Consider the following 16,244-nt stretch of genomic DNA (forward strand, 5'->3'; position numbering starts at 1 on the left):
ACTCAGATCCACGCTAAGGACCACAGGGCCTGTCCCCTCCCCTTGCACCTCCTCTGCTGAATTTCAACCTTTGGATTTGTTTATCTAGGCCTGACAGACTGAAGATCTCCCCAAAGTGCTTTCAGCCCTGGTGTGGGCCGCCACCCCTTTGATAAACCACCACATTAACCTCCAGCAGCCTCTCACCTCCACACTCTTCTCCAGTTTTCTCATTGCTCTAGTGCCTCATCTCATCTCTGAATCCTTCCTGTTCAATATCCTTGAACAATGTGCTGGAGGGGAATGACCACACAAAGGGCATCACAGACACATTTTGATGAGACATGTTGAGCTGCGCAGAGCAGGACACAAGCCACTGCTGCCCCCCCAGCCCCTCCTTTGGGTGTGATTACCCCCGCATTTACAGCCCGAGACATTTGGGTGAGGGCGGGAAGAGCTGTGTTGCTGAGCTGTGTGGGTTTTGCAGGGCTCTGGGTGATTTCAGAACAGGTCAAGCCACATAAAGCCAAGCACCACATGAAGCTCCCAGTCAATATAATCAATATTACTGATTTATCAATCCCACCAGAGAACAACGCAACTGGAGAAAAACACAGACAGTTATAATCACGCAGTGCTGTCTCATTTCTGTATGAGTTACATACACCCCATATGCAACGCTCGGTACTGTGCCCCACATAGGGGCTGTGCTGCCTGATCTGTGAATGTGGAGTGGGCACTGCAGGAGGAGCAGTGTGCGGGGCAGGGGGTGTGTGGCCCCTGCCCTGCATGCTCAGGGGCTGCAAGGGGCCTGGGGGCAGTGCCAGAGGCCCCCCTGCACCAAGGCAGGCCTGTGGTGGGGTGACAGGCAGTTAGGGACCCTTGGGGACAGCCAGCACACCTCACCCAAGCCTGGGCAGACCCAGCTGGCCCAGGTTCTGGGGGGCAGTGCAAGGCCCCCCTCACTGGGTGGCCCCTGTGAGGGTACCAGTGACAGGGCCAAGCTCCCCTGGGTGCAGGCCACATCCCCCCCCAGTGCAGGCCTTGCCCCTCCGTGACAGACCTGAGCCCCCTGGTACAGGCTGTGCCCCCTGGTGACAGGCCCAGGTCCCTAACTGGTGCAGGCCATGTCTCCCCATGACAGGCCCAGGTCCCCCCGATGCAGGCCATGTCCCCTGTGACAGGCCTGAGCCCCCCAGTACAGGCTGTACCCCCCCATGACAGGCCAAGAACTCCCCCCGTGACAAACCCAAACCCCGAGGTTCAGGATGTGCCCCCCCATAACAGACTCTAGCCCCGCCCCACTCCGGCTCAGACCCCGCCCAGCGCGGCCCTTCCGGCGGCGGCGCGCGTGTAGCGTCAGGCGGCCCCGGAAGGGCGAGGGAGGGAGGGAGGGAGGGAGAGGAGGGGTGCGGCGCTGAGCTGAGCTAGGCTGAGCTGAGCCGTCGAGTTCCGTTTCCGGTCTTGTGTCCTGGGCCCTGCTACTATGACGCTCGCCATCTTCTTCGGGTGCACCTTCATCGCCTTTGGGCCGGTGTTCAGCCTCTTCCTCTTCACCATCGCCCGCGACCCGCTCCGCATCATCATCCTTATTGCTGGGTCAGTCCCGCACCGGTACCGGTGCGGGAGGGGCACTGGTGCCACCGTGGATACTGGTGTGGGCGTGGAGGGGACACTGGTATTGGTATCGGTACAGGTATGGCACCAGTATTGGTGCTGGTACCAGCATGGGCGTGACAGGAACGTGACTGGTGCTAGCAGAAGCGCAACGGGGGGACTAGTGCTGGCGCTGTTGTGGGCATGACAGGGGCACCAGTACCAGTACTCATACTGGTGCTGTTGCTTGCATGATAGGGGTACCAGTACTGGTTCTCTTACTGGTACCATCATGGGTACAACAGGGACACCAGTACTCGTACTGGTGTGGTTGTGAGCATGACAGGAGCACTAGTACTGGTGCTCCTACCCTTGCGAATGTGACAGGGGCACCAGTATCCATACTTGTACTGGTACCATTGCAGGCACAACAGGGGCACCAGTACTCATACTGGTACTGTTGTTCTCATGCCACCCACCAAACCTCCTTTCTGGCAGGCTCCTTGCCCAGGTGGTCTCACTGGCGCTCCCTCCCTCCCTGTACCAGACCAGGAGCACCGGGGTGTGGACTACCCAGGCTGCATGGGCACCATGCAGTCACCCATTAACATCAACACAGCCAGGACCATCTTCAGCCCCCAGCTGTGGCCAGCTCTCTGGCTACAGCCTGCCAATGAGAAGCTCAAGCTGAGGAATAGTGGGCACACAGGTGGGTGCAAAGGCAGAGGCACAGGCTGGAGTGCAGGCAGAGACTGCTTAGTCTTTTCTGGCAGGACCAGACTTCTCTAACACCCTTCCCCTGGGCTCTGGGGATTCTCTTGCAGGCTGCAGTCATTTTGCCTTCAAGGCCAAAAGGGAAGCATTGGGCTGCTGAGCCTGTATGAGTCTATGTGCTTTCCTGGCTGGAGGGGAGAAACCAGGAGATGGAGAACTCACCACTCACTGCCTTTGGGAGCTCGTTCCAGGAATTTGTTATAACCCATGTTTCCTTTAAAAATGTGTCCCTGGTATTTCTGATGCAGGTTTGTGGCAACTGGTTCCTCTCCTGCATTTCATTTTTAAAGGACTATTCAGTCTCTGATGTGTCTTAGCCTTTAAGGTACCTACCTCACTCTTTTAGGACACAACATTGGCCAACTTCTTTGAGTCTGTGCTTTAGGATGCTATCTCAGGATCTTAAGACATTTTGTAGGGTTTTTTTTTCTTTTCCAATTTTAGAATGTTTTTTGGAAAGTCCGGACACAACTTATTCACATTATTTTAGTATCAGTCTCACCATGCCAGATATGGAGGGAAAAACCCATCTTCCCGCTCACCACCCCACAGCTGGGGATGGTGGTCCTGGTTGCTACTGGCTCTGAAGCTGCCCAGCAGAAAAAGACCTGGGGGTGCTGGTTGACAGCTGGCTGAATATGAGCCAGCAGTGTGCCCAGGTGGCCAAGAAGGCCAACGGCATCCTGGCCTGTATCAGAAAAAGTGTGGCCAGCAGGAGCAGGGAGGTGATTGTTCCCCTGTATTCAGCACTGGTGAGGCCGCACCTCGAGTACTGTGTTCAGTTTTGGGCCCCTCACTACAGGAAAGACATTGAGTTGCTGGAGCGTGTCCAGAGAAGGGCAACCAAGTTGGTGAGGGGCCTGGAGCATAAGTCTTATGAGGAGCGGCTGAGGGAGCTGGGCCTGTTTAGTCTGGAGAAGAGGAGGCTGAGGGGAGACCTTATTGCTCTCTACAACTACCTGAAAGGGGGTTGTAGTGAGGTGGGTGCTGGCCTCTTCTGTCAGGTGGCTGGTGATAGGATGAAAGGAAATGGCCTCAAGCTGCGGCAAGGGAGATTTAGGTTGGATATTAGGAAAAATTTCTTTACTGAGAGGGTTGTCAGACATTGGAATAGGCTGCCCAGGGAAGTGGTTGAGTCACCATCCCTGGAGGTATTCAGAAAGCGCGTAGACAAGGTACTCCAGAACATGGTTTAGTGGGCATGGATGATGGTTGGACTCGATGATCTTGAAGGTCTTTTCCAACCTAAATGATTCTATGATTCTTTCTGGGAGCACGTTGAGTGTTTTGTGCATGCTGGTGTCTGCCAGTCCTTGAGCTAAGAAAAGCTGGCGGAGACAGGGACTTAAACTCGCTGAAGGTGTGATAAGGCACCTCCTTGCCCTGGTAGCTAGCAAGATGGAGCTGACCTGTGTATACAGCAAACTCAACAGGTTGGACTCACTGTGCATGGTCAGATCAGCCACGCAGTGCATGCACAGCGCTTTATATTATTGCCTCCTGCCCTAGCATGCCTGCAGAGTTAAACTAGTTGCTATTTTAGACACCCTGGCATCTGGTGTTGCTTGGTGTTCAGAAAAGCAGTCAGAGCATTTTCATTGGGGTGGTGGGGGGAAGTAGTTTCTCACATGCCTATAAGATGCCTTTTTTTATTCTGGCAACTGCCAGTCTGCTTTATGAAAAGCCATAAATAAAAAGTTGCAAGTCTACTGAGATATTTGTACAGTTACTCCTTTTTGTAATATAAAGTATATACACTGTATAAGCTTTTGCAAGGGCCTGAAAATGACTCTGGTAACTAGTAGAAGGAATGTACTGATTTAGATATACAAAAGAAATGTAAGAACAGATAAATTCCCAGGGAGGGAGCAGTCTCCCACTTCTGATATTTGAGTTTTGTATCTCTGAGCCCAGTGGCAGGGAATGCCACAGAGGACAAATGACTCATCACAGCCCTGTTACGTTGTTAATCCCAAATCTGTGCCCTAGCTCTGTGATGTGACTGAGACACTTCACCTATAAAGCAGGAGGTAGGAAAAAATTTGATTTTTAAAAATGAGGAAAAGGTGCTTAGAAGGATAGGACAGCCTTTCTCAGGGTCCAGGGATGCTCCTGATATTTTTGCTGCATGTCCAGGTAACTCAGCTTTTAGATCTGCCACACTGCTGTATGAGTCCAAGATACCTGGCTAAACCACATTAAAGTAAAAGGCAAAACCAAGTATGTATTTACTGTACCCAAAGAGGCAAAGTTTTAGCTCTAAATGCTTTCAGAAGATTTAATGCTTCTGCATCACCAGCTCCAGTGCTGGTCAAATACTCACAGACCCCTTTGTTTGAATGGTCCCAGCTCGCCAAGTGCTGCAGCTCTCTGTCCCCGACTGTCCTGCTCTCATAGGTAATCACCACTTTGCCGATATCTTTCTCCATGAATTTTGTCCACAGTCTCTTTATTCTCACTGCGGGGGGGGGGGGGGGGGGGGGGCTGTTCACTTTCCAGCATTTTCATAGCAGCTATTTTTGAAGCTGATGTATTTACCAGGGTGTCTTGCAACCTGAAGCTGAAAGTTGAAGCCTGTTGCATTGGCACAGCTCTGGGCATTGACCCACCCATAGCCTCATTAAAGATGGAAAGCAAGCTTGTTTGTTGTGGCAAAGTTCTACAAGCCCAGGGTGACTCTTTCCCTTGAGACATCTCTGTGTACCTGTGGGATGGACTGGGCTTTGTGTTTTACTGACTGACCTCTTCCTTCTGCCCTTGCAGTTGTCCTTGAGCTGCCTGAGTCACTGGCCATCACTGGTGGCTATGCTCAGCAGTACCAAGCCATGCACCTGCACCTGCACTGGGGCTCCCTGTCGGGATCCAGCTCGGAGCACACCGTCAACAGGCACTGCTTTGCTGTGGAGGTAAGGAGCCCTTGTGGCAGTGGATGCATCCTTTCCTCTTCTGGTGCTGGAGTGCTGTCCTGCTCCTAGCCCATGGTCCTGATTGTCACTGGATGAATGCTGTAACTACTTGGCCGGGATCCCTGCTCCCCGGGCAGCTCTGCAGCAGCAGAGTTCAGTGTAGGAGCCCATGCTTTGGTGCCGAGTGCACAAAACAAGAGCCAAACTCATGCCGCAGCCTGTGGTGCAGAGGTGAGGAGGAGACAGGACACCCTGCCCACAGGTGGACTGGGGCTGGCTATGTGTGAGCGGTGCAGCCTGTCCCTGTGCTGCAGCCCAGTCCTGGGCTGATGGAGCAGGAGCCACGACAGTCCCCAGGCTGGGGGAGCCAGCTCCCTGGGCAGCAGCGAGCATCCTGCTTTGGGAGCTGCAGGGACTGTTTACTCTGTACACGCTGTCTTCCTGCTCTGCAGATCCCATCTGGTTTTATTCCTCTTTCACTAATGCTGTCCTCAAACTGAGGCCAGCTCTGCAGTACAACCCCCCAGTATCTAGGGCAGAGTACTGGTTTGGTGTCCATGACTGGGGAAGTTCCTGTGGGCAGCACTTCATGCTTGCTGCTTCGCAGTGGCACACTTTCTCGGTCCCACCAGCATATTCCCTTCCTAGGAGGGGTGCTCAGCATGGGTGCATGTCTCTCCTAGCCCTTGCTCTGGCAGGCTAGAGCCCTGTGGGGTTGAGCGCCTCCTGGAGGCACCCATCCTGCATCAGGGTTGCATGTTTCCCTTCCAGATTCACGTGGTCCACTACAACACCAAGTATGACAGCTTTAAGGAGGCAATGGTCCACCCAGATGGCCTGGCCATACAAGAAGCCTTCCTGGAGATGAGTCCCATAGCTCAGCCCTGGGCAAGAAGGGGTAGGAGCAGTGCTGGGGGGGAATGGGACTGGGGGGGGCAGAGTCAGGCACAGTTTTGGGGACAGGCAAAGGTGCAAATGTTCCTGGGGAGAGAGAGGGCAGTACCAGAGGGCAGGGCAGCCCTGATGGGAGGAAGGGGTCACTGGGCCAGGGTGCCCCTCACAGGGAACAATTCCTCCCTTCTGGCACTACCATTACCACCCGGTCTCTGTTCGGCCCCTGTGCTTGTCATTTCTGTGGGGTCTCTGTGTTGCAGGTTGGGCCAAGGGAGAATCCATACTATCAGGAAATACTTGAGCATTTGTACAAAATTCAAAGAGAAGGTAAGGCCCTGTTCCACCTAGTACTTGTCTCAGGAGCTGCAGCCCAGCAGAGAAACCCACTGCATGGCAGAGAGGCTGTAGCAGGCACTCGCCATGCATATGTGAGAAGGGGAGCATTGCACAGTTTGTACAGAAATAGCTTTCCAAGATGCCCTCTGCTCGCACATGCTTCCCCCTGCCTCTGGGGCAAACCTACTACCCTTTCTCCAGCACACTGGGTGCAGCAGGGTGGACCCTGGCACATGTGGTGCCAGGCTGGGCTGGGGGGATGCTCCAGGTCAGGTCTGTTCCCATGATCTCCATGCTGGTCCTGCCTGTTGTCCTCCAAGGGGTTGCCCCACTCTTGCTCCCGTGGTGTTTCTTCTTCCAGGCAAGGAAGTCTTGGTGCCTGGATTCAACATCACAGGCCTGCTGCCTGCCAACCTGAAACTCTACTTCCACTACAGTGGCTCTCTGACTGCCCCTTCCTGCTACCAGATGGTGAAGTGGACAGTCTTCAACCAGAGCATGCTGCTCTCTCATGACCAGGTCCATCAGGGCAATGAGCTCCATGTTCAGTCTTGCCCAGCCTGTCCCCACAAGCATGCACCATCCACGTTGGTCCCCTGAGGCTTGTCTGGTTCCTGAAGGTGGGACACACCCTGCTCTGCTCACACTGCTCTCCTTCCAGATGTCAGTGCTGGTGGCAAGCCTGAGGAACAACAACAGTAAGCCTCTGCAGAACAATTTTCGGCTGGTGCAGGACCTGCATGGGTGACGGGTGCTGGCAAGTTTCCAGACCACCCTCCTTTTGGTGAAGCAGCTGCCTTTTGGTAAGGAGCATGTGAATGTGCTCAGGCTGCACCCAGCCACAGGGATGCAGGGACAGGGCGAGGAGGAGTTGAGGCTTCGCATCTCTTTTGGAAATGCAGCATTTGCATGGGTTAGCCCTGCCCAGCAGGTGACTTGTGGCAGCACTGGTCTTGGGGTCCCGCTCTCCCCCATTTCTGCGCTTGTCTCGCCCTGCATGGGGAAGATCAGTTTCTAGGAACTATTTTGTCCTTGGTCTTGCAGAAGCAACAGTAGCACAGCTGGGGGATGTATGGTCAAGGGCAAATAGCAAACTCCTAGCATCCCAGCCAGATTCTTCATCCCCAAACGCAATAGCTAAATTTGGTAGGAGCTGCAGAGGTATAGGCTTGCAGCAAGCACTCCACTGCCAAGTGCCAAGACCTGCAGAAAGGGCAGTGCAGGGGACTCCTTCCAAAGACCACGCTCTGCCAATGGGGTGATGCAGCCATCCTGGCCGGGCACACAGTTCCCTGCTGTCATGGTTTAAGCCCAGCTGGCAACAAAGCACCACGAGGCTGCTTACTCACTCCTCCGCCCCTGGTGGGATGGGGAGTAGAAAATATAATGAAAGGCTCATGGGTCAAGACGAGGACTAGGAGGGATCACTCACCAGTTATGGTCACAGACAAAACAGATTCGACTTGGGGAAAAAAAAATACCAAAATCAATTTAATTTATTACCAATCAGATCAGAGTAGGGTAATGAGAAATAAAACCAAATCTTAAAACAACTTTTCCCCCCACCCCTCCCTCCTTCCAACTCCACTCCTGATTTTCTCTACCTCCTCCCCCCCGCAGCGGTGCAGGGGGACAGGGAATAGGGGTTGTGGTCAGTTCATCACACATTGTCTCTGCCGCTCCTTCCTCCTCAGGGGAAGGACTCCTCACACTCTTCCCCTGCTCCAGCGTGGGGTCCCTTCCATGGAGTGCAGTCCTTCAGAAATGGACTGCTCCAGTGCAGGCTTCCCACAAAGCTACAGCCTTCTTCAGGGGCATCCACCTGCTCCGGCGTGGGGTCCTCCACAGACTGCAGGTGGGCATCTACTCCACCGCTCACCTCCATGGGCTGCAGGGGGACAGCCTGCCGTCTCACCACAGGCTGCAGGGGCATCACCTCCTCCATCGCACCTCCTCCCCCTCCTTCTTCACTGACCTTGCTGTCTGCATAGGTGTTTCTCTCACATTCCACTCCCCCTCTGCTGCAGGTTTCCTCTTCTTAAATGTTATCGCAAAGGCACTACCACTGTTGCTGATTGGCTCAGTTTTGGCCAGAGGCAGGTCTGACTTGGAGCCAGGGAAGCTTCTAGAAGCTTCTCACAGGAGCCACCTCTGTAGCCCCCTCCCCTACTACCAAAACCCCACCACACAAACCCAGAACAGTGACTACTAGAAACAGCACACAGGCTTGGTCGCAGGTCTTTAGGCAATGCCTCAGTAACCACATGCCATGGTGCAGGGCACTTCCCACTTGCAGCCAGCTCACTAATGGCCATAGGCTTTTAATCACTGTGGTCTTCAGCCTAGCTAACAGTTTCCCATGTGGCACCACATCAAATGCTTCACTGAAGTTGGGAGAGATAAAATCTACCGCATTTTCTTTTGTCTAGAATATCACTTATCAAAGAAGGATATCAGGTTAGGCTGGCATGCTCTATCTTTGATAAACCTGTTAGATACTTTATCATATTTTCCACTTACCTCCAAGCCTTTCTTTCACTACTTTCTTGCGGAAGCTGTCCCAAAGCCTGAGGCTGGGGCAACGGGGACTGGCAGTGGCCAGCTGCCTCCTACTGGGGAGCTGCTCACCATCTTGCTGCAGGCAGCTGTCCCTGTGGTTGCTGCCTGCTGGGCTCGCCCCATGCCCCTCTCCAGGGTTTCCTGCAGGGCTTGGTGCAGTCATAGGGTGCTGCAGTGCCCTGCTCCCTGCCTGCCCACTTCCCGGGCAGTGGCAGCCACGGTGAGGGAGTTTCTGGCTGGATTCAGTGAGGCTTTCGTGTGGGCTGTGGTTCAAAGAGTATTTTTTTTCCCTTTCTTTCCCTTAATGCTTTTGGCGGGGTGTTGGGGCCAGGCTTGCGATGGGGAATCTTGCAGGCAGCCCTGCTTTGGCAGCACGGCCTGAAGCCCTGCAGGCTTCCCTCCCCAAACATCTCGGGCAACCTCTTGACTGCCCTGTCTCTCTTCCAGGTAGCAACGGCTCAGCAGCAGGAGGTAGGTGAGGTGCTGGCCCGAAGGAGGGGAAGGCAGCCAGGGGGCGTACCTACCTGGGAAGAGGGGTTCTGGCAGCTGTGTGCTGAGCCGGGGGGCAGGCAGCCATGGTGGGGGTGCAGGGCTGCCCTAGCATCTGCACAGCTGGCTCTCATGAGCATCCTCTTGTCTTTGTCTCTTGCAGGACATTCCAGATCTTCATTTCAGACAGGTAAGCATGCTCAGCTGAGGCTGCTGCCTTCATGTCCCCTCTGCCTTTGGGCCACCAGCCTTCTCCAGCCTTGCCTCATCTCCCTCGTCCGGTAGCTGCAAGGGACTGTCCTCAGTGTAACATGCCTGTGCTCGGCTCACTTGCAGGTGATGTGCTGGTCGTGTTCTTCAGGGTGCTCTTTGCCATCACGGCACTAGCCTTCCTGCTGTACAGCTACAAGCACTGCAGTCAGAATGCACGATGAGCGACAGGGAGCTGCAGGAGAAGGGGCCCCAGGGGGTGGCAGGGGTCAGTCTGGGGCATGGGAAGGGGGGTCTCTCAGGCAGCAACATGGGTTAGCAGGGCCCCCCCGCCTGCTCTAACAACACACACACACCCTTCCTCCCCCACCAGGCTTGACTTGCCGACCAAATCCAAGGTCATCTACACAGCAGCCACCACTAACAACACCGTGTGAGCCCTGGGCCTCTGCGGAGGTCCTAGCCCTGCTGGCTCAGCCTGTCCCACCCTACCTCCCCTCACTCCTGCCCCAGGCTGAGGGAGGGCAGGTGCTCCAGCATCCCTTGGCCACACAGGCTGCCCACATGGACTGCCTGGGGCAGCATCTGACCTCAGCAGATATTTTTGTTATTTAAAAAAAAAGCCTTCCCAACCAGCAGAGACAGCATCAGCCTCTATGCCCCGGGCAGAGCTCTAGAGCAAGCAGCGCAGGGCTCCTTGCACAGCCTGGCCCTGCCCTCTGTCTCTCTAGGACTTCCTCCTATTTGTGCAGTGTTGGAAAAACATAGCCGTGGCTTGGTAGGGCTGAAGAAAGCCAGAGCTGAACGTTGGCAGAGCCACAGCTTCCTTGCTGGCTAACCCCCACCCAGCTCTGACATAGCTGGAGCAATCCCTGACCCATGGCTGCCTCCCACCTTTCCTGGCAGCTCCAGCACAGCCAGAGCCAAGCCCTGGAGAGTTCCACAGCCCCACAGAAGCCAAGAGAAATGGGCTGGACCTGGGAGAGGGGAGGAACCTGCAGGTCTCTAGCTCTCAGCAGCCTCCACCTCAAAGTGGTAAAACCAGAGATGGACAGAGCAGGAGCAAGACCTTCAGGCAACTGGGGTCTGCAACTGCCAGACACCCCCCATAGTCACACCAGCATGAGCCACTGCCACCAGCACTGGCACGCACACCCCCACTCACCTATGGTACTTCTTTTTATTGGTATAAAAGCCCACTGTGGACTTCTCATCCCTGAGCCTGATGGCAGTTTCTCCCTCCCAGCCCTGTGGCACAGCATCAGGGCTGGTGCCTGCCTGAAAATCCCCCTCTGAGGGCAATGATCCACTGGCATGGCCCCCTGAACCCCCCTCCCCAAGCTGTGCTGGTACCAGTTGCAGGGTTGCATCTCCTCCCAAGCCCCCTGCCCACCCTCCATATGGCACTGTCTTCTCCTGTCCTCCTCCTGCCCTGGATGCTGTCAGCCCCCTTGAGTCGCCCAGTACCCATGGCTGCTCCCGACACACCATCCCTTCCCATGCTGGGATGCCAGCTCACTGCAGTTACCACAGTCCAGCATGGGGGGGGGCGTGGCTCCCAGGGCAGCAAGGCTGGGCCAAGAGGCAGAGAAAGTAGCACCATAGTGGTCAGCCCCAGCCCAGAGCCCGGCAGCACTTTGCAAAGCCACTTCCTTCACCCTGCGGTAAGGAGGAGGCACGTGTTTCCCCCTGCCCTGGCACAGGAGACAGCACATCTTCTGCAGCAGAGGGAGAAGCGATGGGTTTCTTTGGGCTCAGGCCTCCGGCAGTCCAAGGTAGCATCCTTCCCAGGCAAGCTAACTGGGGCTCCACTCGCAGCAGGGCCAGCAAAGCCAAGTCCCCCAAAACTGAGCTGTTCTCTGGAGGCTCCCAAAGGGGTGGCAGAGCGAGCCAGCTCCAGCCACACCGGTCAGCTGGCTGCTGCAGCCAGACCCCAGCACCTGTCCTGCCAGAACTGGCCAGGGTCCACCAGTCCAGGAGAAAAGATATTGCAGAGAAGGTGATGGCTGCTCTTGCCACCAGGATGGGGGGGAGGGCAGGGGCAGCTGGGGACAGGAACATCCCACAGGGCCTCAGGATTCCAGCTGAGGGCTGGCTCCACTCCGCAGACCTGCGGGAAGCAAGAGGGGAGGGGGGCAGTTTTCACCAGACTCCTTACCCTATTCACTTCCCCCAGGAGAGGCAACAACCTGACCATGGCCCCAAACCCCAGCATCTCCTCTAGTCTGGCAGCCAAGGGAATGATGCCCTTGCTCCAGCCCCCGGGGCACCCTCTCCCCGCCCCAGCACTGGTCCAGGTACCCAGAGGAACCTACAGGGTCCCCTGTCCCTATTACGGAACAGGACTTACAGAGCAGGAAGCGCCGCAGGTTCTGGGCAGAGCCCCCTGAGAGCAGGTAAGCCCAAGTGGCGGCGGTGGCCATCAGCAGGTAGGAGGGCACCAGGCTGCCCATGTACAGGGGGTTGCAAAACGTCTAGGGAGAGAGGTGGGAGACGGAAGGGGTGAGCAGGCAGAAGACAGGGCCAGGATGGGTGGCAGTGTCACCACTTCAATGAGCAGAATCAGACAGGGGACACCAGCTTTGGCATTCAGTTTGCAAAGGGGACGCGTGGGGACAGCTGCAAATCCCCCAAAAACCAACTGCTTCGCTAGTGCCGAAGGCTATTACCCCCCCAGCACAGGGACCAGCACGCACCACAGCCATCCCTGAATATAGGTCCCAGCACAGAGCTCTGCTCCTGGCTACTCACCGACCCTGAAACGGCGAGGTGCATGATGACAACAGCTATGATCTCCCACCAGCGCCGGTGCTCACAGCCGTGGAAGAAGAGGATCCCCCAGAAGGTGTGAAGGAAAATCAGCACCATGGTCATAAAGGCTGCAGGAAGCAGCAGAGGGGTGTCACCAGGGAGCCACCCGCCCTGGCCCAGCCCGCAGGCTTGGGGAGGGATGGAAAGGAGCCGGGGAAGGGGAGTAGGGGCACTGCTGGGTCAGACTTGGAAGCGCTGGGAGGAATGGGGGAGAGGAGCAGGGAGGGTGTGCTGGTTTTGGCTGGGACAGAGTTAATTTTCTTCATAGTAGCTAGTATGGGGCCATGTTTTGGATTTGTGCTGGAACCAGTGTTGATAATGCTGAGATGTTTTTGTTATTGCTGAGCAGTGCTTACACAGAGTCAAGGCCTTTTCTGCCTCTCGCACCACCCCACCAGCGAGTAGGCTGGGGGTGCACAAGAAGTTGGGAGGGGACACAGCCAGGACAGCTGACCCCAACTGACCAAAGGGATATTCCAGACCATATGATGTCATGCTCAACATATAAAGCTGGGGAAGGAGAAGGAAGGGGGGGACATTCGGAGTTATGGCGTTTTGTCTTCCCAAGTAACCGTTACGTGTGATGGAGCCCTGCTTTCCTGGAGATGGCTGAACACCTGCCTGCCGATGGGAAGGAGTGAATGAATTCCTTGTTTTGTTTTGCTTTGCTTGCGTGCACGGCTTTTGCTTTACCTATTAAACTGTCTTTATCTCAACCCATGAGTTTTCTCACTTTTACCCTTCTGATTCTCTCCCCAATCCCACTCTGGAGGGAGGTGAGTGAACAGCTGCATGGTGCTTCGTTGCCAGCTGGGGTTAAACCACGACAGAGGGTCACGGGACAGAGAGGAGGGTTTGGCACAGAGAGATGTGACAGGGGACCACAAAGGGCTCAGATGGGTATGGGGAGTGGCAGCGGGGTGCAGCATGGAGGGGAGAGCACAGGGGACTGAGCCCCAGCCCCCCCAGGTCTGCCGCCTCTGTGGTGGGGCAGAGATGTGGGCGAAGGGTGCCAGTCACTCACCTGAGGTCAGGAAGTAGAGCTGTGAGTCCCCGTGGATGCCCGTGGTGCCGGGCCCTAACGCGTCTGCCAGGAGATTGATCATGGAGAAGGTGCCGCTCATGAGCCCAAAGCCCACGCCAGCCACTGCTGGGACAGGGATGCCGTCAAGCCCCAAGCCACCCAGGGCCACCCCAGCCACCTCCCAATCCCTCAGGGGACCCAGCCAGCTTCAAGGTGAGAAACCTCCCTTTCCCCCCAGCGCCGTGCCCAGCCCTGCCTGGCCGCTCTGTGCAGCACTCACCGTATGCCATTTGCTGGATGGAAATGGGGGAGCAGCCATCCTCGCTGAGGGCCACCAGCCCTTCAATGGCCTTCCTGCAGAGGGGAGAGCACGCTGGAGGCCGGCACAACCTGGCCGCCTCCCGGGGCACAGTGCAGCACCAGGACAGAGTAGGCGGGAGCCAGGGTCTCACTCTGCACCATCCTGGTAACCTCCCCATCACTGAACCACACCTGCTATGGAGAGCATCCACAGGACCACCCTGAACCACTGGACAAACCACACACGTGAAAACCACACGAAGCCACATAGAAAGATTTCCACAGAGGGACGTGAGTGCAAGCCAGCCCTGCAGAGCAGGGGTGGGGCAAGTGGGACATCAGGTGCAAAGCAAGCAGCACCCCCGCACAGAAAACAGCCCCAGTGCTGGCACGGGAGGCGCATGCCAGAAGGGCATACCTAATCTTGGCAATTATACTCTTAGATGTTGGGAAAAAAACAGAGAGGGTGCAGGGAAGAGCTCAAAGAGCTAGAAAAATTCTTTGGGGGGGGGAAACAGAGCTAGGCTTCATAAATTTTATCAGCTAGAGGTATGGCAGGTGAGGAGGATGCCAGATGGTTCCACAGCCCCAGGAGGACAGCAGCGTTTGCAGCTGGAGATCCACAGGGCAATGAAATGCAGTGGTTTGTGTTAGAGGCCGCTCTGCGGAGCTCTGCTACCCTCTGCCTGCCCACCTCCAGCAGCGCCCTGCTGTAGGGAGCGATGCAAGCCTACATACCTGGCCCCCCAGCCCCTTGCCCCACGCCAGCACCCAGCCAGCTGGGAAGGTGGGGACCGCTGGGGGGGGCAACAAGGGATGCCAACTCCCGCATTGCCTCCCTGGTCCAGCGCAGCGTCCGTCCATCCATCCATCCATCCAAAAACAGTACAGGGTGCAGCGCGTGCTCACCCAGCAGGTGGCACAAGCCCCTGCGCTCCAGGGCCAGTGGTGCCAGGGAGGCCGGGAGCTGCTGAGGCTGCGCCTAGACTTTGCCCTGGGCTGGCCAGGGCACGGAGCACAGGCCCGGCAATGATGCGCCACCCCGCAGAGCACCAAAACCACTTTCAGGCTGTCCCTGCTGACACAAAGCCAAAGCCGTCCCTAAGAAAGGAACAAGACTTGCCAGGAGACGAGGGCAGATCCCTAACCCTTCCCCATTCCCCACGCAGCAAAGGGGGCGTTTCCTGGTGCCTGGCATACCCCCAGCTTCTGTCTGATCTGCAGGAGCACTGCTGGCGCTAGTCACCAGGTGACGGGGCAGAGAGGATGTTACACGTCCTGCAGCAGCCCAAACCCACAGCCTACCTGTCCTGAATTCAGAGAGACACTACCAGCCACCTCAGCCCTGGGTCCTCCAGACCTTAGGGCTGCTCTGCCCTGCCCTGCCACTCGAGACCTGCTCAAGGTCAATGTACCGACACAGGTACCACCTGCGTGCTCCCAGCGAGGATCAAGGCAGCTTGGTGCCACTCTCTGCATCCCTCCCAGCCGAAATCCGGACCCACCATAGCTGGGAGGGCAGAAGGACCATCTGGCAGTGCTGGAGCAGGGTAGGAGATGCCCTTACCTGAGGAGCTTGTAGTAGAGGAAGCGGAAAGCCTCCTGCAGCAGCACAGAGAACATAACCCCAAATATCAAGAGCCCCTTCTGCAACAGCTCATCCCGGGGGTCGCTGGCTTTAACGGTGATAAACCAGATGAGGGAGGAGAGCAGCAATGACACTAGCCAGAAGAAAGCCCTGCAAGAGAGCGAGCGCCTGCTGGCACCCAGTGCCATGCCAGGACTGGTGCCGGTACCAGTGCCAGTGCCATGCCCGTGCCCATCAGCACTACGCCTGCACCCCTCTATTGATACTAGCACTGGCAGTAGTACCCTAGCCTTGCCCACTCTCCTACCAGTACCAGCGCTGTTCTGGCACCAGTGCTGGGCAGGTGATGCCTGTACTGGTACTGCTGCTGTGCCTGCACTCCTCCTCTGCTGGTAACCAGAACTGGCACCAGTGCCCCTGCCAAGCCCACACCAGTATCAGTGCCCGTACCAATGCCCCTGCTAAGCCCACACCAGTACCAATACCAGTGCCAGGCTCATATCCATGTCAGTACCAGTACCATACCCTACTGATCCCACGGTGGTACTGGTACCACTGCCCCTGCTGTGCACGTCAGTACCACTACTGACCCTGTACTGGTACTGGAACCAGTGCTCTACTGACCCCATGCCATTACCAATACCAGTGTCCCTCTCCATCATGCCCATGCCATGTGGTGACCACAATGGCACCAGTACAATACTAGTACTGGAGCCCCTGTTGTGAAAGGAATGGCACCAGTATGAGTACTGGTACTGGTTGAGCCCCTGTCATGCCA

At 56.3% G+C, this 16,244-nt stretch overlaps 1 protein-coding gene across 1 annotated transcript; it reads right to left on the reverse strand.

The window, feature by feature from the left end:
- Positions 1-11,689: 11,689 nt before the first annotated feature.
- LOC115338508 (gamma-secretase subunit Aph-1b-like) lies at positions 11,690-15,654 on the reverse strand. Its single transcript, XM_030007107.2, has 6 exons — positions 15,446-15,654; positions 13,859-13,932; positions 13,579-13,701; positions 12,495-12,622; positions 12,094-12,217; positions 11,690-11,853 (listed from the first exon to the last, which is right to left on the reverse strand). Exons 1-6 carry the CDS (start codon positions 15,652-15,654, stop codon positions 11,816-11,818), a joined length of 696 nt encoding a protein of 231 aa, XP_029862967.1. The 3' UTR covers positions 11,690-11,815.
- Positions 15,655-16,244: the final 590 nt, after the last annotated feature.

The sequence above is a fragment of the Aquila chrysaetos genome, unplaced genomic scaffold, assembly GCF_900496995.4.
Source record: "Aquila chrysaetos chrysaetos unplaced genomic scaffold, bAquChr1.4, whole genome shotgun sequence".
NCBI classification, from domain to species: Eukaryota; Metazoa; Chordata; class Aves; order Accipitriformes; family Accipitridae; genus Aquila; species Aquila chrysaetos.

What these genes read in the sequence shown, in the direction of transcription:
- LOC115338508 (XM_030007107.2), bottom strand. Translation starts at nt 15,654, where the DNA reads ATGGCACTGGGTGCCAGCAGGCGCTCGCTCTCTTGCAGGGCTTTCTTC. An exon ending in GCTCTACTTCCTGACCTCAG is followed by an intron (nt 12,623 to 13,578) that starts GTGAGTGACTGG and finishes TGCTTCCTGCAG; the next exon opens with CCTTTATGACCATGGTGCTG. An exon ending in ACCTCGCCGTTTCAGGGTCG is followed by an intron (nt 12,218 to 12,494) that starts GTGAGTAGCCAG and finishes CTCTCTCCCTAG; the next exon opens with ACGTTTTGCAACCCCCTGTA.